Genomic DNA, 21,308 nt, shown 5'->3' with positions numbered 1-21,308 from the left:
AAAGGGAGTATAATAACCATTTTCCTACATATTCTGCTAAGATCCTTCCCTCACAAGTATCATGAAATACAGATAACATTTAGGGCACATCCTTAACGTAACTCTTTTTTTATGTGTCAGTGTGTGTGTGTGTGTGTGTGTGTGTGTGTGTGTGTGTGTGTGTGTGTGTGTGTACATATGCCCATATGTGTATACAGGCATAGTAATATCATGGTGCATGTGTAGAGGTCAGTAGACAACAATAGAGTGTTTTGGGAAACAGGGCCTTTTCTTTCTTCTTATTGTATATGCCAGGCTAGCCGTGCAGCCAGATTCTGGAGATTCTGTCTCCACTTCCGATCTCATGATAGAACACTGGGATTACAGACAGGTACCTAGTTTTTATGTGGGTCCAGGGGAGTCAAATTCAGGTCCTCACACTCAGGTGGAAAGTACTTTACACATTGAGACACCTCCCCAGTCCCTAAACATAATTAGGGTGTGTGTGTGTGTGTGTGTGTGTGTGTGTGTGTGTGTGTGTGTGTGTGTTTTGCTGGAAATTGAAAACAGGGCCACATACATGCTGGGTAAATGCTCTATTACTGAGCTAAATTTCCAAACCTACATACTTACTCTTAAGAAGCAAATCAGTGAAAACAAAGGTCATTAGGTTCAGTCAAAAATTCAACAAGTTTAATAAATATTGTATAGGGTTCTTGTTTTAGGTTTTCATAAGCTTTACCACTCACTAATGGGCTACAAAATTAAGAGATGAAAAAGTAAACAGAGAAATTAAGAAGTATTTTATACTAAGTTTAAGAACATCCATCTCTGATATTATTTTACAAGCTCTTAATCAAACATAGCAAAATATATTCAGTCTTTTATATAAATGTGTATCATAGCCAGGCAGTGGTGGTGCACTCCTTTAATCCCAGCACTTGGCAGGCAGAAAGAAGCAGGAGGATCTCAGTATGTTTGAGGCCAGCCTTGTCTACAAAGTCTACAAAGCAAGTTCCAGGACAGCCAGGCCTATTACACAAAGAAACTCTGTCTCGAAAACAAACAAACAAACAAAAAGTGTATCATACATTTAAATAGTAAGATTCAGAAAATCTTATGAGCTTTAAACTTCAAATTTGAATACTCCACGAGATAAAGTCTTAAGAAAATTTAGATATCCCTATGTAAGCAAAAATTCGAAGGACAATACTAGATCCTAAAAATAATGCAATAATGAAATACTGGTTCAATAGATCAATAGACTTTAACAATTATGAAATAAGTCAATCTGTTAGCCCTAAAGTTGTTTTAACAAAATAGTAAATAAAATTATACTTCTAAGTAAGGTCAGTTTTTAGATATCAAAATGACAGAAAGATACAATTATAATAGTATTACCATACCCTCAGTGTAATAATCACCAAACCAAGATTTACCACAAAACAGATTCAAAACAAATAGGACCCAAGCCTTTGAAACAAATCCACCAAGTCCACTTCTAGACATATAACCAAAAGAAAGTAAAGCAAGGATCTAAAAAAATGTTTGTGTGCTCATACTCATAGCAGTATTACTGACAATAGATAAAAGCCTGAAGGAACCCAGGTCCATTTGTAGGTTTGAATATAAATGTATGAGTGCATGTAGAAAAAGATGTAACACATATAAACACAATGGAATATTTCTCAGTTTCTTGCAAGGGAAGAAAATTTACACGTTATACTATGTATCAACATTGAGAATACTGTGTGATATAAAATATACCAGTAACAAAAGGACAAACACTAAATGGCTACTTCAGGAATATTCAATCTGTAGTTCTAAGGATTCAGGGGGCAACATGGAGCTGAAGATGGCTAGGAACGCAGTCTAATACAAAATAGAAAACTTGATTTTTGCAATTTTTTAAAAACTCAGTTGCACAGCTCTCCAGCATGATCTCTGTACATGACAACATTATGCCATAGTGTCAAAGGTTGGATATGCTTGAAAGTGCCCCCAGTAGTTAACTTCATGAGGAACAGTAGAACTGTAGATGCTAGAGGGTAGGTGTTTGAAAAAAGAATTACTGTTTTGGTGGTACTGGGGTGGTCATGTGAATAGATATCAACTACTTTAGCACTAAGCCAAATCTTATTCCATACTATGAGTACACTTCCCCTGTACCAAAATGAAAAGAAGAATTCTAGAGAGGGGTGTTGGTAATGGTTATATGACATGCATGCACTTTACACTACTGTGCCATCTATTTGAAGATGGTATAAGATAGAAAATTTTGTTATAAATACTCTTTATCACAACTAAATAACTGTTAGTTTTTAAAATTAAAGACCCTCAGAATGCTAGATGTGTGTGTGTGTGTGTGTGTGTGTGTGTGTGTGTGTGTGTGCGTGCGCGCGAGCTTGCTTTGTTTTTGTTTTTCTAGACAGGGTTTCTCTGTGTTGCCCTAGCTGTCCTGGAACTCACTCTGTAGACCAGGCTGGCCTCAAACTCAGAGATACACCTGCCCCTGCCTCCCAAGTGCTTGCATTAAAAGCGTGTGCTACCATGCCCGGCTCAGAATCCTAGATTTTATTATATAAATTTATATAATTACACAGACCAAACATAATCTAGAAATAAGAATACTGGCAAACTAAAGCATCTAGTTCTCTTTTTGCTTTTTCAAATTATTACATATTATCTTAGGATAAAATTTAAAATTTAAAATTTTTAAATAAAGGTTATATCCTATTAATTTACTGCCATGTACATTTTAATTTACTTAAGTATTTAGAAATCAGGATAAACACAGAATAATTATTAAACCACAGCTTAAAAAACTAAAAGCATAAGACATAAGTTAGGAGGCTACTGGTATGCCACTAATGTTTTGTTTATGGCTCAAGTAATAGCTAAATGGGCCGCATCCACTTGTAAAGAAAGATTCGTTGATGTGACTGCGGGCAGAAGTCAGGAAATTTAAGAAGCCAACTAGAGGGGAACAAAGCACTTTACAGAAGCAGTGGGGAACCGAAGGAGAAATCCTAGGGCGGAAAGGTACAGACTGACTGGAAGGGCAGAAACCAAGCAGGAACAGGAAGGGGAGGGGAGGAGGAAATCAACTACAATTAAGTATGTATGAAAATAGTATAAAGAAATCTGGGATTTAGTGTGGCAATTAAAAAGGTAAGGAAAATAAGTGAATGAATAAACGAATGAACGGGGGGGAGAAAAGAAAAATCTACTGGTACATTTAGGAATGTATGCTTTTACACATAATATATCTATTTTAAATTTCCTTCCTTTTCTCCCTTATTAAAAGCAGTTTGTTTTCCTAACATGCCAAAAATATGTATATAACTAACTTACCTCAGTAGACTGCTTTCCACTATAAGACATTTTCTTGATGGCCACCACTTCATTAGTACGCACATCTCGAGCCTTAAAAAGAAACAAAGAAAGAACCATTGTGAAATAGAAACCAACAGATTAAATCTGAGATGTTATTTCTTTGAGAATAAAGGTGCTTGTAAACTAGAATTTTAAAAAAAACCATGAAAATTTCCTTTAGTGGCAGAAAAAATAGGGAAGATGTGAGTCAAAAGAAATCAAACAGGAATATGAAGAACTAGTAACAATTCAGAACTAAAGTTAGTAAAGTTGTATTAGGGATTTTAGTTAAGTAAGTAGCTTTTAGCTGCTCTTGTCACATACAAAAGTCACTATGTAAGGTAATAGGTAAATCATCAACTTCACACTACAGTCACCATTTTACAATCCATATTGTAAACCTCAAATATATAACCAATTTTTTAAAAAAAGCTAAAATGCAATAAAGCTCCTTTTAAAGAACACTTGTAAAAACCATTACTGTATTTATGTGTGTGCATATGCATGTATATATTTGTGAATGGGTATGAGCTTTGTGTGTCTAAAGATGAGAGGACTTTAGAGAATCAGTTCTCTTTCTACTATGTGAGTCCAGAAGATTAAATTCAGGTCGTCAGATGGGCAACAAGTGTCTTTACTCACAAGAACATCTTGCCAACCCCTGTAGAACAAACACTTTCTTTAAAAATAAAAACAGGAAAAAAACAAAAAACTCACTGCCTTGTTAAGCATGGACCTGACTTTGATCCCCAGAACCGACTCTAAGAAAAAAAACTGGGCATGGCAACACTTATCTGCGATCCTAGTACTGGAGCCAACTAGTCTACCCTACTTGGGTAGCTCCCAGCCTAGGACACCCTATTTCAAAAAACATGGTAGGGGGGAGAGAGATTGTTTAGTAGTTAAGAGTGCTTGGAGCTGGAGTTAAGTTCCCAACACTCACATTAGTGGCACACAATCACTTGTAACTCCAGTTCCAAGAGTCTAATGCAAACTTCTGGCCTCTGAAGACATCACATGAAAGTATGAAGACATCACATGAAAGTATCTCTCTCTCTCTCTCTCTCTCTCTCACACACACACACACACACACACACACACACACACACACACACACACACATTTTTAGAAATTTTTTTTTTTTAAATAAACATGTCTAATTTAAAAAACAAAAAAGGGCTGGATAGGTGGCACGGTGGTGAAGAGCGTTGACCACTCTCACAAGTTCAATTCCTAGGACCCATAACAGCAGCTAATAATCATGTATAACTCCAGTTTCATGAGATCCATACCTTTCCTGGCCTCCACAGGTACCAGGCACATATGGTATACATAAATGCATGCAGGCAAAACACCCATATACAGAAAATAAAAATAAAATTAAAACAACAAAGACTGTTCCTAAGGTAGTCCTCTAGTCTCTACACACATAAAGATGTACCTGAAAACACACACACACACACACACACACACACACACACACACACACACACACACACACACACACATACACGGGTGGGAGACAGGTGTTTATCTTTTCAGTATATAAAAGGAAAGAAAGGCTGTCACGTAAGAAAGTAGTATGATCCTATAACTAAAACCTATTAAAGTTATATACCAATTTAATTTAGAAATATAAGCAGGAAGATTCTAAAATTTTATAGGACATGGGGATATAGATAAGCTCAGTGGGTAACTCATTTGCCACCAAGCTTGGTAACCTGGATTCAACCCTGAGACTCACATTCTGGAAAGAGAAAACAAGACTCCTGCAAGTTGTCCTCTGACCTCAATGGCCCTTCTGCCAACAAAATAAATGTAAGAAAGTTTTTTTTTGTGTGTGTGTGTGGGGGGGGGGGGGGGGGGTTTGGTTTTTCGAGCCAGGGTTTCTCTGTGTAGCTTTGGCACCTTTCCTGGAACTCACTCTGTCTCACTCTGTAGCCCAGGCTGACCTCGAACTCACAGAGATCCACCTGCCTCTGCCTCCCGAGTGCTGGGATTAAAGGTGTGCGCCACCACTGCCCGGCAAGAAAATATTTTTTAACTTCAATTATTTTATATAACATGAAAAGAACTATCAGGATAAAATATAAACTCAAGACTTGATACTGGGAAAACATTTGATAATTCGTATTTTATTCTAGTTGTTTTGAGACCAGGTTTCTCTATGTAGCCCTGGCTGTACTGGAGAATGCTATGTAGACCTAGTTGGCCTCAAACTCAAGAGATCCATCTGTCTCTGACTCCTGAGTGCTTGGATCAAAGGTGTGCACTACCTTATATAAACTTAAATGCTCAAAGTTTAGGAAGGGTTACTTCCAAATCTTCTCAACAGTAAAGAAAGCCAAGTTAAGTGTTCACCATGACAAATCATATCTATAAGGTCTGGAGTGTGTTTTTGCTGTGTTTTTATTCTGTTTTTTACAGTCTCTAAAAATCTATAAGCTAGACAAGACTTGAATTCACTAATATATCCTATGCTGGCCTCATACTGGAAATGTTCCTGCCTCAGTTTCCTGAGTTCTGATGTTGAGGTGTTTATAACTATGGCTGGCTTTACCTTATACCATATTTACCTATCATTCTATCTGCTTCAGGCAACTTCTCTAAGCAACGATAGACTTACTTCCTATGCCTGGAGATTTGCCTATTCTGGACATTTCATTTAAAAGGAACCACATGTGGCCTTTTGTGATGATAATTTACAAAATATTTTGAAATTCATGAGTAATGATGTTGAATATTTTTTATAAGCTTTATTTATTATCCATCTGTAATTTTCTTTGGAAAATTTTTAATTCAAGTATTTATAATATTCATGTTCTAAACTATGCATCTTTATTATTGAGTTCTAAGAGTTCTTTATATAGTCTAGACAGGCTATTTAAAATACAAAGCCGCCGGGCAGTGGTGGCGCACGCCTTTAATCCCAGCACTCGGGAGGCAGAGCCAGGCGGATCTCTGTGAGTTTGAGGCCAGCCTGGGCTACCAAGATAATCCCAGGAAAGGCGCAAAGCTACACAGAGAAACCCTGTCTCGAAAAACCAAAAAAAATAAAAAATAAAAAAAAATAAAAAAAAAAAATACAAAGCCACAGACCTGAGATTGGGAGTGGAGAGATGGCTCAGTGGTTAAAAACATTTGTTGCTCCTCCAGAGGTCTCCAGTTTGATTACAAGTACTCATACTGGGTGTTTCACAACCAGCTGTTAACTCTAGCTTCAGAGAATTCGGGCCCTCTTCTGGCCTCTGAAAATACCCTCACACTTGTGGCATACACACATAAAAATTCAAAAATACTTAAAAAAAAATTTTTTTTTTTGAGATACATTCTCATTATGCAGCCCTGGCTGGCCTGAACTCTAAGTAGATCAGACTGGCCCAAATTCATAGAGATACACCTGTCTCTGACTCCTAAGTGCTGAGATTAAAAGTGTCTGCCCCCATATATATACAGCTTTAAAACAACAAAAATAACCAATACAGGTAGAGAATGGTTTGAAGCCATCCTGATCCTTACAGTGAGAGCCAGGAAAGCCAGGGCTACAAAGAAATACCCTGTCTAAACAACAACAAAACATATTCAATGTCAATGGTTATTAGAATAACAGGCATTATCACAAAGGCAAAGAAAATTAAGTCTTTACTGTTGGTGGGAATGGAAACAGTAGCTGCTGCACTTGCAGTTAGAATACTCCTCAAAAATTTAAAGACAGAATTGTCATAGATATCTGCAATTATACTCTTAAAGTATGTACATACCTACTCAAAACTGAAAAGTGGACTTGTGCTCTAAACCCAATATCCCAAAGTTTGGCCATTTCTATCAACTGGTTAGGTATTTTGAACTAAAATGTAGGCTCTGAACCTTGATCTTTCTGACTGACCTATGGTGACTGTGTCTTCCTCTCTTTCTCTAAAGTCTGCAACTGTATGCCATTCTTAGTAGCATATTCCATCTAGTTAGGACGTGAACCATTTCTTTCTTTCTTTTTTCTTTTTTTGGTTTTTCGAGACAGGGTTTCTCTGTGTAGTTTTGGTGCCTGTCCTGGATCTCGCTCTGTAGAACAGGCAGGCCTCGAACTCACGGAGATCCACCTGGCTCTGCCTCCTGAGTACTGGGATTAAAGGCGTGAGCCACCACTGCCCGGCATGAACCATTTCTTTTGTCCAGCACATCTATGATGCAAACTCTACCCACCCATAAGTGACTGAGAGCATCCTGATGATTTGTCGTGGTTATCTAAGTCCTTGTGTTCAAACATTCATAAATTTACACAGTAACAGTACCAAACTATGAGAGTAATGAGATAATGGCAATCTTGACATGACAAAGAGAAGACTGTTTCCTTTGAAGAAAAAAGTATGAAAATAAGCCAGGCACTTAGGAGACAGAAGCAGGCAGATCTCTGTAAGTTCAAGGCCATCCTGATCTACACTGAAAGTTCCAGGGTAGCCAGGGCCTCACAGAGAAATACTGTCTTACAACAAGGTGACAAAAGGGGCTGGGGAGATGGTTCACTGGTTATGGCACCAACAACACAAGAAATCACAAGGAGCATAGAGAGTAGCAGAGTATGGATTCCCCAGAAAACCAACACCATACTGGGTAGATTTAATGGTCCACCTAATTCCAACTCTGGAAGGAGACAGGATCACTGGAGCAAGCTAGCTAACAAGAAGAGTCCTGAGAGTGAGCTCTGGGTAAATCCTGCTTAGACAAATGAAGTAGAAGAGGAATCTAGGATTGATTCCCAACATGCTGATGACCATCCAAGTCCTCACACATGTAAAAACATGCAACACACACACACACACTTTAAAAAACAATAAATAAATCTTTTTTAAAAAAATATTTCTTTATTTATTATATATACACACACTAGAAGAGGGCACCAGATCTCATCATAGATGGTTGTGACCCACCATGTGGTTCCTGGGAATTGAACTCAGAACCTCTGGAAGAGCAACCAATGCTCTTAACCTCTGAGCCATTTCTCCAGCTCCCTCAATAAATAAATCTTTAAAAATATTCTCAACTGGATTAAGAAAAAGCTATGTTAGCCAGGCATTGTGGCACATGCCTTTAATCCCAGCACTCGGGAAACAGGCAGGCAGATCTCTGTAAGTTTGAAGCCAGCCTAGACTACATAGTGAATTCTAGGAAAGCCAGGGCTTTGTAAAGAGACCTTGTCTCAAAAATCACAACAAAAAGCTATGTTGATGCTGCTAAAACTTTACAGTAAGAACAAGATTCTATTTATAAAATTATAGAGAAAGGGGGCTCAGAGGTTAAGAGAACTAGCTGTTCTTCCAGAGGACCTGGGTTCAATTCCCAGCACCCACATGGCAGCTCACAACTGTCTATAACTCCAGTTCCAAGGGATCCAACACCCTCACACAGACACACATGCAGGCAAAACATCAATGCACATTTTAAAAAATTATAAAGAAGGAAGTGAAATGTATGCTAGTTTTGGTGCCACACCTCAAAATGCAAAAACTGTGGCCATAGAACATGGAAAGTATTTAATTAAGACATTAAATTATAAGGTTCAGTATTATCTTCGGTTTCAAGTATGGGGAGGGGGATTCTAGAATACACACTCTGAGATCAGATGAAAGCGGTATAGGGAAGTTTTAAATTTTATCTTTTCCTCAGAAGGTTCAATAGTTTTATTTTATAAAATGAACTTGTTATAGAGAAAAGGGGGAGGAGACAAAGCATACAAATTATTAATGTGCACACACAGGAGCCACACACAAAGTAAAAAAACTCAAAAGAATGGCCATATGGTTGACCAGGAAATAGCACTCTACAGAATGAGGCTCCGAAAGCTTCTCAGGATGATGACAGCAAGCAGGCTATGGGACGCTAAGGAGACGACGGCGAGGAGACGACAGCGAGGAGACGACAGCGAGGCAAGCAACACTGTCCTAAACTGACAAGTCTTTCAAGGACAGCATCTCAGAGTCATTCCCGGGTCTGCAGAATAACTAACACAAATCTTGCCAGAAGATATATTTAGGGTGGTATATTTTTATTTCCCAAAACTACTGTCTTGGTAAAATATTTGGAATTTTGTCCTTGGTTGCAAGCAACCTCCAGAACAACTACACTAGTGAATGATAAAACAGCATTTTTTATTTACAGTGAACCTCTCTCAACCACACCTGAGGTGTTTTGAGGAAAGAACCTAGACTATCACAGGATTAGAGTGAATGATGGTTCTCAGGGAAACCAATCCTGAGCCAGAGAATTGGAACTGGCATTACATACCCAACTCTTACCTTGGGGGGAAGGGAGAGCAGCTGAAGGTGAAGTTAATCACCAACAGCCAATAACCTACTAATCACGTTATATAACAAATAACCACCCCAAAGGACTGGGGACTGTGAGGAATATGAGAACAAACATCTAATGGTCAAGAAACTGGCATACCTTAACTCCATGTGGACAAAAGCTCCTGTTCCAAAGAGGATTCTAGGGCTCAGTCTATGTAGTTTTTCACTGTATCATTTAAAATACAATCTTAAATGAGTTTCACTTAATAATTACACCCAAAGAAAGGGTTGGAGGATCTCAATTCCATAGTTAATGGAAGCACAAGATAGAGGTTTGTTTTGTTTTGTTTTGCTTTGGTGCTTTGCCTGCATATATGTTTATGTGAGGGTGACAGATCTTGGCATTATGGACAGTTGTTAGCTGCCATGTAGGTGCTGGGAACTGAATCCAGGTCCTCTGGAAGAGAGTCAGTGCTCTTTTTTTTAAAAAAATCTCTTTATTCGTCCTACCTGCATGTATGCCTGCATGCCAGAAGAGGGCACCAGATCTCATTACAGTTGGTTGTGAGCCACCATGTGGTTGCTGGGAATTGAATGCAGGACCTCTGGAAGAGCAGTCAGTGCTCTTAACCTCTGAGCCATCTCTCCAGCCCAGGCTAGAGCTTTTAACTGGCATCTCAAAATGGGAGGCATTCTTATTGGACTGGGCTGAGACGGCATTATCTCTAGGTAGTTTTGAAATGGAATTGAATTAGAGAACAACCAAGTGATGTCAGCTGCAAAAAGTCATTCCTTGCATAATGCATGTAGACATGTGTGGTATAAAAAGCAGTGTGAGAGCAGGGTTTGTTTTCCTACTCAGCAAATTCCTTATCTCTTTTAACATTTTTCACTCCAACATCTCTGACATCAAGCCTTTAACTCACAAAATATACTGCTCCAAAGCTCCCATGGCCGATTTCTCTGAGATCTGTGAAGAGCTTTTCCGGATCTTCTTTGAAGAAGAGCTCTGCAATTTCAGGGTCCTTTAGACTGCCTGCTCTGTTAGTTGATGGCATCCTGCTGAGCAGTCAGCTGTCTGATTCTAATTTTATACTGCTATCCCAATGCTTGGTTCATCTGTATGAATAAAGCCACACTGGCATAAACTAGGAAAAGAAAAAAGAAAAAAAAGTTAAAAGTTGCTAAGAATAATTAAAAGATCATTTGCAGTCATTATCTACAAAATTGTATCAGATCTAGAATGTTAGTGAATACTGAAGTCTTCTATTGCATTAGTTCCTAAGCTCATCACAATCACCTGTAGCACTTTAAAAGCAAAGCAATCTACAACACAGTCCATTTCAATGTTAGCTTCATCTTTAAATCGTGGGAGACTTTCTACTACTTAATAATCCAATTTTGATGAAACTAGAGGAAGAAACAATTAACATACTATTAAAAACATATATACTAAGGCACATACATAATTAAAGGCACATGACTTTAATCCCAGCACTTGTGAGGCAGTGGCAGAAAGATCTCTGTGAGTTCCAGGCTAGCGAAGGCTACCTACTAAGACACAGGCTTAATAAACAAAACAGGTGTTGGAGAGACAGCTCATTAGTTAAGTACATGTACTGCTCTTCCAGAGAACCTGCACTGACTACTAGCACCAACACTAAGCAGCTTACAACTTCCTTAATTCCATCTTCAAAGACCTAATATCCTCCTCTGGTTTGCACACACACACACACACACACACACACACACACACACAAACACGTGTGTACACACACACACACACCACACATAAAAATATACACATAATTCTAAAAAGTAACAAGATAAAACTTAACACCCCCACACACATACACACAATCACAATAGCCCAAAATTGGGCTACTTGAAGGGTTTTTCTTACAATAGGAAAGCCCTTACCAATGTGTTCATATATAAGAAACACAAAAAATGTAATTCAGACACTTTATCACAGTGCATTAATCAAATCTGGAGGCAGACGGTGGTGGCACATGCCTTTAATCCCAACACTCGAGAGGCAGAGGCAGGCGGATCTCTGTGAGTTCAAGGCCAGCCTGGTCTACAAAGCTAGTTCCAGGAAAGGCTCCAAAGCTACACAGAGAAACCCTGTCTCAAAAAAACAAAAACAAAACAAAACAACAACAACAAAAAAAAAAAAAAAAAAAAAAAGGAGAATGAGGGCCAGTTCGATGTCTCAGTGGGTAAAAGGTCTTTGCCCCTCAAGTCTGTTTTGTTTGTTTGTTTTTCTAGACAGGGTTTCTCTGTGTAGCTTTGCACCTGTCCTGGATCTCGATCTGTAGACCAGGCTGGCCTCGAACTCACAGAGATCCTCCTGACTCTGCCTCCCGAGTGCTGGGATTAAAGGCGTGCACCACCACCGCCTGGCTGCCCCTCAAGTCAGATGACCACAGTTCAATCCTAGGAAACTAGAAAGGGGCAGATGCAGAAGCTTCTAAGATGTTCTACAAGGGAGAAGAAGCAACTCCCAAAAGTTGTCCTCTGACCTTTACACAGTAAGTACATGCTCACACTCATATCTGTATCTATCTGTCTCTATCACATACACAAATTGAAATTAAAGAAAAAAATACAAAATAAGAAAGTCTGAATTTAGCACAGACACCTGGTTTTTAATAAACTTAATTCACATAATTAACACATTAAAATAGTTGTTATCATCTGATTCCTTCCATAAGTAGACTTAGAAAGAACCAGAGATTCCGGGGTGGTTCTGCTACCAACTCCTTTATATAAGATTATCTGATGCTTAAAAATGGTTGTCCGAATTAAGAGGCTTAAGAACAAGGGTTCTGGAATAAAACTGGCTAGATATAAATCCCAACACTATTCATAAACTGTATCCTTTTTTTAAAGTACAAAACAAAAACAACCTACTTTATACATGGTTATGAGAGTTAAATGAGTTACCATGTGTAATCTCAGAATACTCTATACCATAGTAAGCATAATAACAAATGTCAGTTATCAAGACAGGGTTTCTCTGTATAGCTTTGCGCCTTTCCTGGAACTCACTCTGTAGCCCAGGCTGGCCTCAAACTCACAGAGATCCGCCTGCCTCTGCCACCCAAGTGCTGGAACGTGTGTGTGTGTGTGTGTGTGTGTGTGTGTGTGTGTGTGTGTGTGTGTGTGTGTGTGTGTGTGTGTATCCCAGGCATCTCAAACTCATGGCAGTCCTCTTGACTCAGTCTTCTCCGTAGTGGGGTTACAGGCAAGTACCATTATACCCAATACATCCAAAGTCAGTTGTGGTGCACATGCCTATACTTCCAGCACTCAGAAGGATGAAGACAGGAAGGTAAGAAACTCAAGTTCATCCTCAGTTACACAGCAAGCTTGAGGACACCACCACCAAACCACACATACCATCTTTTTTTTTTTTTTGAGACAGGGTCTTACTGTATAGCCCTGGGTGGCCTAAAACTTGCTATGTAAATCAGATTGGCCTCGAAAAGAGGTCTGTCTACACTTGTCTCCCAAATCTGAGATTACAATCTTCTAAAAAGGCTAGAAGAAGCTGGAGAGACGATTCAGTGACCCAGAGTTCATACTACTCTAGCAGAGGACCTTAATTCAGTTTCAACATCCACATCAGGTGGCTCACAAATGCCATTAACTCCAGATCCAGAGTTATCTGACACCCTCTTCTGGCCTCTATGGGCTCTTGCACACATGTGGTATACATATCCTCACATAGGCTCACAACATAAACATACATATAAATAAAACAAATATTTCAAAACTGTATAACTTACTTAAAAAATCTAAAATATGAGTTTTTACAATAAAATAACTTCACATGTCCCTAACACAGTCAGGTAATTAAGCAGGTAAGCCAAAAAACAACAGAATTAGAAGATAATCAGAAAACATTCTGTATTACTTAAAGAATGTTTCTTGAGTCAACAGTAATGATTTCACAGTATTTCATCTTTTCTGAATCTCCAAATTTTCATAAAAGGGACATTATTGGCCCTAAGCAACTGATTTAATATTACAAGGCCTATAAGTCAAGATTCAGGCCTAGAAACAGCCAACCGAAGTCAAATGTTTGGTCTCTCTAGAGAAAAAAAAAGGGGGGAGGGCTCTTTTATACACAAAATTGGCAGAGAGAGTACCACCTACTGTATCTTTTCCTCAACATATGGATATACAAAGAAACATGTATATTAATAATTGCAATATTAAATACAACCAAGAACGGTCATAAACAGGCTGAACGCATGACCTTACACTTAACCTATAAATAATTTGACAGCTAATTCAACCTTATAAACCTGATTATTTTAAGTTTAGGGTTGGAATTAAGAGATTATTTGGCTCTAAAAGGTCAAATACCTTTTCTTAAAAAATCACAAGATCAATTAATGTTGAGAAATATACTATTAATACTCTGAACCATATGCCTAATATTTCAAATAGAAATGAAAGACAAAGATGAGAAACAAAGATACTACTATTCAAAGCATCAATGGGTCAGAATTGATGTTGCTAGCCTGAAATACCAGCCCTTGAGCAAGAGGATCACAAGCTGGAGGCTAACTTACAGCAAATCCAAATCCAAGTTAAACACACACACACACACACACACACACACACACACACACACACACACACACAAAATCACTAAGTTCTTGGCAACAAGGAAAGGTATAGGGGTAGGTATCATAAAAACTTTAATTGGTGTATTGATAAAGATAAATATACTATCTTTTAAAAACAAGGTACAGAAGTATAAATAATAATCATTTATATAAAAATAGAAAATAAATCTCCATACATAGATGATCTATGGAAGAAAATAGAATTTATTTAAGGAATCCTTTCTACCTTCCAAATATTTATCCTATAAATGCCATGTACTACTTCCATTTCTTAAGTTTTATTTATTATTAATGTATACGAAATGTATGTAAGAGTTCAGGCAGGCAAGGAAGGCAGACATGTGCTACAGACAGTATGGAGATCAGAGGACAACTTCAGGGGTCAATTTTCTCCTTCAATCCTGGGCACCAAGGATCAAACTTGCCAGGGTTGTGTGGCAAACACACTTAGCCACTGTCCCTCCCTCCCTCCCTCCCTCCCTCTTCCTTTCTCTCTCTCTCACAAGTATTTTTGTTTGTTTTTAATAAACACTTAAAATCCATGTAATTAAGACTTAAAGTTGAGATGGGAAAGATGGTTCAACAGATAAAAACACTTGCTGCCAAATCTGACAACCTGAGTTCAATCCACAGGACCCACTTGGTGAAAAAAGAGAACCTACTTCTAGAAGTTGTCCTCTGACTTCCATATGTGTGCCATAACGTATGTGGCCACATCCCACCTTACAAATAAATAAGTATTTAAAAAAGACTCAAAACTGGAGTGTTAGCATTAGAAATTAGTTCAAAATGCCAGCGGAGAAGAGGGGACAGTGAGATGGCTCAGCATGTAAAACCACTTGCCCATTAAAAAAAGAAAAGAAAAGAAAAGAAAAGAAAAGAAAAGAAAAGAAAAGAAAAGAAAAGAAAAGAAAAGAAAAAGCCAGGTGGTGGTGGAGCTCGTCTTTAATCCCAGCACTTGTGAGGCAGAACCAGGCGGATTTCCGTGAGTTCGAGGCCAGCCTGGTCTACAGAGTGAGTTTCAGGATAGGCTCCAAAGCTACACAGAGAAACCCTGTCTCAAAAAACCATTTAAAAAAAAAAAAAAAAACCCTTGCTGGACAAGACTGACATTCTGAGTTCAATCCCCAGAACCCAGATAAAAGTGGAAGAAGCCAGGAAGTGGTGGCACACACCTTTAATCCCAGAGCTCGGAAGTCAGAGGCAGGTGGATCTCTTGAGTTCAAAGCCAGCCTGGTCTACAAAATGAGTTCCAGGACAGCCAGAGCTGTTACACAGAGAAATCCCGTCTCAAAAAACAAAAATGCCAATTTACATCTTGATGTTTATTCAATATATGTATAAAATAATCTATCCTGTGGTGGCATACACCTGTAAAGCTAGCCCTGGGTAGCTGAGGGAAGAAGGTGGAGAGTTTTAAGCCAGCCTGGGCTACATAGTGAGATCCTGCTTCAAAAAAAATAAAAATAAAACAGGAAGAGGGAGGAAGGAGGAGGAAAGAGAGAGGAGAGAAGAGGGGAGGGGATATTGAGGGAAGAGAAAATGGGAGAGGGAAAGAGAGCAGGAGAGGAAGAGAGGACGAAGGGAAAGGAGAAATGGAGGAAGAGAAAAGAAAGGGAGATGGAGAAGAAGAAAAAGAAGGAAAGGAGCCACAGTGCATTCTTGAGAGCATGAGTTCATTCTTGGGCAGTCTGCTCAGTCTCTCTCTGTGTCTGTCTTCTTCCCTCCTTTCACTTTTACCAATGTCCCTGCTTAAATCTATATTAAAACTTCTTTACACTCCAACCTTGAACTAATGTTTTAATGTTTTGAACTAAATTTCAAACTTTTTTTTTTTTTTTTTTTTTTTTTTTTTGGTTTTTCGAGACAGGGTTTCTCTGTGTAGCTTTGCGCCTTTCCTGGAACTCGCTTTGGAGACCAGGCTGGCCTCGAACTCACAAAGATCCGCCTGGCTCTGCCTCCCGAGTGCTGGGATTAAAGGCGTGCGCCACCACCGCCCGGCATAAATTTCAAACTTTTAACATGCTACGCAAGAGCTAGGAAATAGCTCGCTATATGTATCTGGTGTACGCTCCCCCGCCCTTTTCCCCCTTCTTTTTCTCTCTTAGTTTTGAAAATTACAAGATTATGCAATTTAAATTTGGGCTTAACTAATTTCCCAAAGCAACCTCACATTTAACAGTACAAGTTTAATTTGGTTTAAAATACCGTTACTTAATGCTAACATTTATCATTTTACCAAACATAAAAATTTGCACAATAAGACTATAGCGCCAGGCACACACACCTGTAATTCTAGCACTCAGGAACTAGAGGCAGGACAATCAGGAAGGAGTTCAAGGTCATCTTCAGCTACACAATGAAGCCAACCTGGGATATATGATTAGTTATATGGGGGTGTTTATTCAATAGTGGGCTTTTGACAGGACCTCATGTAGTCAAGGGTGGTCTAGAACTCCTGCCTCCCTAATGCTAGGATCACAGGAATCTGCCATCACATTTGGCAGAGTAGTAGGGAGTGGGAGACAGACTGCAGTTCACTGTGTAGTCCTAGCTGGTCTGGAACTTGCTTTGTAGACCAGGCTGGCCTTGCAATTGAACTCAGAGATCACCCTGCCTTGGTCTCCCTGGGTTTAATGGTAGTTAATGGTATATTTTTGTTAAGTGGGAGAAAGACATGTTTTTGAGATATATATATATATATATATATATATATATATATATATATATATATATATATATATATGAGAGCGCGCTGGAGGAGGAGATGTTTCTGGAAATAAATATGTTTTACATTTGCCTCCAGAGAAAGGGTAGATTTTTATTACCCTTCAGTTAAATGTACAACCTCCAGAACTGCTTGAGACAAAACACTAGTACTCTATTTACTAGCAGTGTAATATTGGGCTAGTTACTTAAACTTTTTATGGTACAGCTCCTGTCTGCACAATAGATCAGTATTTAGTGTTGTCTCATAAATTACTGCTGACTGGTATTCTATCACATGGTTATAATAATGGTATTTTTCTAGAAAAGTTATACATCACTATTATCTGTTGCTGATAAACTAGAAAGGTAAACATTCTAAATCACACTATCCTAGTTAATGATGGTTAAATAGCAGTTAAGACAACAGCCTCCCATCTTCTATTATTCAACACCGTCTAGAAGTACTAGCTTTGTTAACAATTTATGATAATACATAAAGCATTTCTATAAGCCAAGAACCAAAAATAAATAAGTTCCATGAAAGGACATTTCATAGAAGAATTATAAATAATCAGTAAACTAAAAAAATATATACTTGTTGAAGCCTGAGCTTCATATGAGATCCTGTCTAATATTAAAAAAAAAAAAAATTTAAGAAAGAAAGAAATAGGGGGCTGGAGAGACGTCTCAGAGGTTAAGAGCACTGGTTATTCTTCCAGAGGTCCTGAGTTCAATTCCCAGCAACCACATAGTGGCTCACAACCATCTGTAATGAGATCTGGTGCCCTCTTCTGGCATGCAGACAGAATACTTTAAAAAAAAAAAAAAAAAAAAAAACAGGAAAGAAAAGAAAAGAAAGAAACCTGGGCAAGCCTTTAATCCTAGGTCTCAAAAGGCAGAGGTAGGCAGATCTCTGAGTTCCAGAACAGCCACGGCTACATAGAGACCTTATCTCAAAGCAAACCAACAACAATAAATAAATGTTAATTAAGTAATCAATTAAAGAAAAACTCACAGGTACCATCTTCCAAGGAACAAGATATCTTGTTTCAGCAGGACAGAAGTCCTGTTCCTCTTGCCTGCCTTAGCCTCTCCAGTGCTAAGATTACAAGAGTACTCTGTCACACACATACACACCCTTCATTCCTAGCTGTCTGATCACTTCTAAAACATTGTACAGGAAGTTCTAGCCAGGGCAATTAGTAAAGAAAAATAAACAAAAGGCATACAGATTATAAAGCAAGAAGTGGGACCATATTCACAAATGATACGATTTTATTTAAGAGGCAATCCTAAACAATCAACAACAAAACATTTTAGAATAAATAAATGAATTCAATATAAGCTAGCAAGTAATAACCTTCAGGGCTGTTTGTAGTTGCAATGACTAATCTTGATTGTCAACTTGACTGCTTTTTATTGTATCTTACTATTTTTACTCTCTCTCTCTCTCTCTCTCTCTGTGTGTGTGTGTGTGTGTGTGTGTGTGTGTGTGTGTGTGTGTGTGCGCGTGTGTGTGTGCGTGCGCGTCCATCCGTCCCTTGGAGGCCAGAGGAGTAGGATCACCTAGAGCCGGAGCTACCGATGTTTGTGAGTCAGCTGATGTGGGTGCTCTGGAAGAGCAGTATATGCTCTTAACCACAGAGTCATCTCTCAAGCTCAACTGACTGCTTTTGAATCAACTAAAACCTAAACTGCTGGGTACTCCTGTTTAGGATTTTTTTTCTTTTTCTTTGGTTTTTTGAGACAGGTTTCTCTGTGTAACAGCCCTGGTTGCCCTGAAACTCACTCTGTATACCAGGCTGGCCTCAAATTCACTGAGATCCACCTGGCTCTGCCTCCCGAGTGTTGGGATTAAAGGCATGCACCACCACTGCCTGGCTATGAATCCCCTTTTATCACCCTCCCTCTCTCATTCTATCAGTTCTGTTCCTTTTGAGAACCCTGACAAGTACAGTAATCTATTATTACTATTATTATTATATTATTATTACTATTATTATTATTACTGTTGGATATAATATATGTATGTATGTATGTATTGCCTATGAGTACAGGCATGCAAACCATGACAAGACATGTGTGGAGGTCAGACAACTTTCAGAAGTTGGTACTCTTCCATGAGAGTTACCAGGCTTGTGCAGTACTTTTACAATGAGCCATCTCAAAGGCCCATCTAGTCTTATTCTCTCCAGTCCTCCTGTCCACGTTCTTGCTTGCTACATTAATATTTATACAGTGTAAAATAGGGTAAGGGAATGCTTAAAGAGGAATCACAGAATTATTACTTGTGGGGTTTTTTGTTTTGTTTTTTTTAAAGATGGAGTTTCACTGCTGCCCTAGCTGACCTAAAACTCACTATGTAGACCAAGCTGAACTCAGACTCACAGATATCATCCCTGCCCCTACTGCCTGAGCATTGAGATTAAAGGAGCCAATTGTTGTTGATGAGAGGATGTTATTATATCCCCCAGAACCAGAATTGCAAGCAGTTGAGCCACAGGTACTGTGAACTGAATTATGGTCCTCTCCAATAGCTGCAAGTGCTGCTAACCACTAAATCATCTCTCTAGACCCTGGCTGATCATTTTTGATACAAGGAATCACATCAGAAAAAACTATTTTCATCACTTCACAAAGTTTTCACGGCCCTCGATCCAATTTCTGGGCTGCCTCAAAAGTCTCAAAGAAAATAAACAAAACAGCTGATAAAAAAAGAGTTTGCTTCTGGGGAAGGATGCTGAGGAAGGATGCTGAGGAATGGAGTGGTGTAAAAGAATGTAACTGGATCAAGGCAGGTAGGAGGACAGTGGTGGAGTGCTTGTAAGGCCTTGGATTCAAACCCAAAACAAAAAGAGAGGTGGAGACAATTTGCTTTCCTCCCTGGTTCCTAGGAAGGAGATACAAGATATTACTAAATCCTCAAAATATGGGGGCAGGATACTGATGGCTTTTTTCCCCCCCGAGACAGGTTTTTTCTGTGTGGTTTTGGTCCCTGTCCTGGATCTCGCTCTGTAGACCATGCTGGCCTCAAACTCACAGAGATCCACCTGGCTCTGCCTCCCGAGTGCTGGGATTAAAGGCGCCACCACCGCCGCCGCTGGCCACTCTTTCGTTGGTCCCAGCACCCATTGGGCAGTTCACAACTGTAACTCCAGTTCCAGGGGATCTGGCATCCTCACACAGACATACAAGCATGCAAATCCCCAATATACATAAAAAGTAAATAAACTTTAAAAAAAATTTTTTTTAAATCCTAAAATTTTCGACACAATAGGAATTTCTTTGTTGTTCTGGAGGCTAATCTACAACCAAAGATTAACCGGTCATTACTTACAAATCAATATACTGAAACCTCAATAAAAACTGTCCACCAAAGCACTAGTGAATTTCCTGGTTGATTGGGATGATGATTACTAACCAAGGACTGAAGATAACAGACATCTATGTTTGGAATCCTCCTAGACCTTGTCCTTTAATCCCAGCACTTGGGGGGCAGAGGAGGATCTCGTGAGTTTGAGGCCAACCTGGTCTACCAAGTGAGTTCCAAGACAGCCAGGACTACACAGAGAAACCCTGTCCCTGTCTCAGGGAAAACAACAACTAGATAGATAGATAGATAGATAGATAGATAGATAGATAGATAGATAGATAGATAGATAGATAGATAACAAGAGCTGAAGAGACAGCGAGCGCAGTGGTTAACAGCGCTGACTGCTCTTCAAGAGAACCCAGACTTGATTTTCAGCACCCACATGGTGACTCACAACTGTCTTTAACTCCACTTCCAGATGATCAGACACCTTCTTCTGGCCTCTTCAGACACCGCACACACGTGGTACACAGACATACATGCAGGCAAAACACACATATTAAAATGAAAAGATAATATTAGAGGAAAAATAAAGACAAACTGACACAATACACAAATTGATAAATAAAATGAAATAAAAGATTAGTGACTATCAGGGGAGAAGGAGAACAGAGACAACATGGGAGTATTTGTGCCTAAATATTGAACCTGCTGTTAGAAAATGCTTTGGGGGGTTGGAGAAATGGCTCAGCGATTAAGAGCACTGGCTGCTCTTCCAGGGAACCTGGGTTCAATTCCCAGCACCCACATGGTAGCTCACAACTGTCTGTAACTCTAGCTCCAGGGATCCAACACCCTCACACAGACATATAAGCAGGCAAAGCACTAGTGCACATAAAGTAAAAATAAATTATTTTAAAAAAAAGAAAAGAAAAGGCTTTGGACAAAAATATGCTTTGGCTGTACAACACTCTGAATGAACTAAATGTAAATATTTAACTTGGG

General features: G+C 38.9%; 1 protein-coding gene across 4 annotated transcripts in view; it reads right to left on the bottom strand.

Annotated features, from left to right (window-relative positions):
• Nucleotides 1-21,308, bottom strand: part of Taok1 (TAO kinase 1) — a 122,423-nt gene that overhangs the window by 58,630 nt on the left and 42,485 nt on the right. For all 4 annotated transcript variants that reach the window (XM_052755940.1, XM_052755941.1, XM_052755942.1 and 1 more), the window contains 2 exons: nucleotides 10,565-10,786; nucleotides 3,334-3,405 (listed from right to left, as the gene is read on the bottom strand). In XM_052755940.1, the coding sequence (XP_052611900.1) occupies nucleotides 3,334-3,405; nucleotides 10,565-10,696 (204 nt within the window). In that variant the 5' untranslated portion in view covers nucleotides 10,697-10,786. The remainder of the gene's footprint in view (nucleotides 1-3,333; nucleotides 3,406-10,564; nucleotides 10,787-21,308) is intronic.

The sequence above is a fragment of the Peromyscus californicus genome, unplaced genomic scaffold (genome assembly GCF_007827085.1).
Source record: "Peromyscus californicus insignis strain IS unplaced genomic scaffold, ASM782708v3 Scaffold_3__1_contigs__length_106647218, whole genome shotgun sequence".
Taxonomy (NCBI): Eukaryota; Metazoa; Chordata; class Mammalia; order Rodentia; family Cricetidae; genus Peromyscus; species Peromyscus californicus.
Note: the sequence above shows the minus strand (reverse complement) of the source record. Positions and strands in the feature narration are given on the sequence as shown.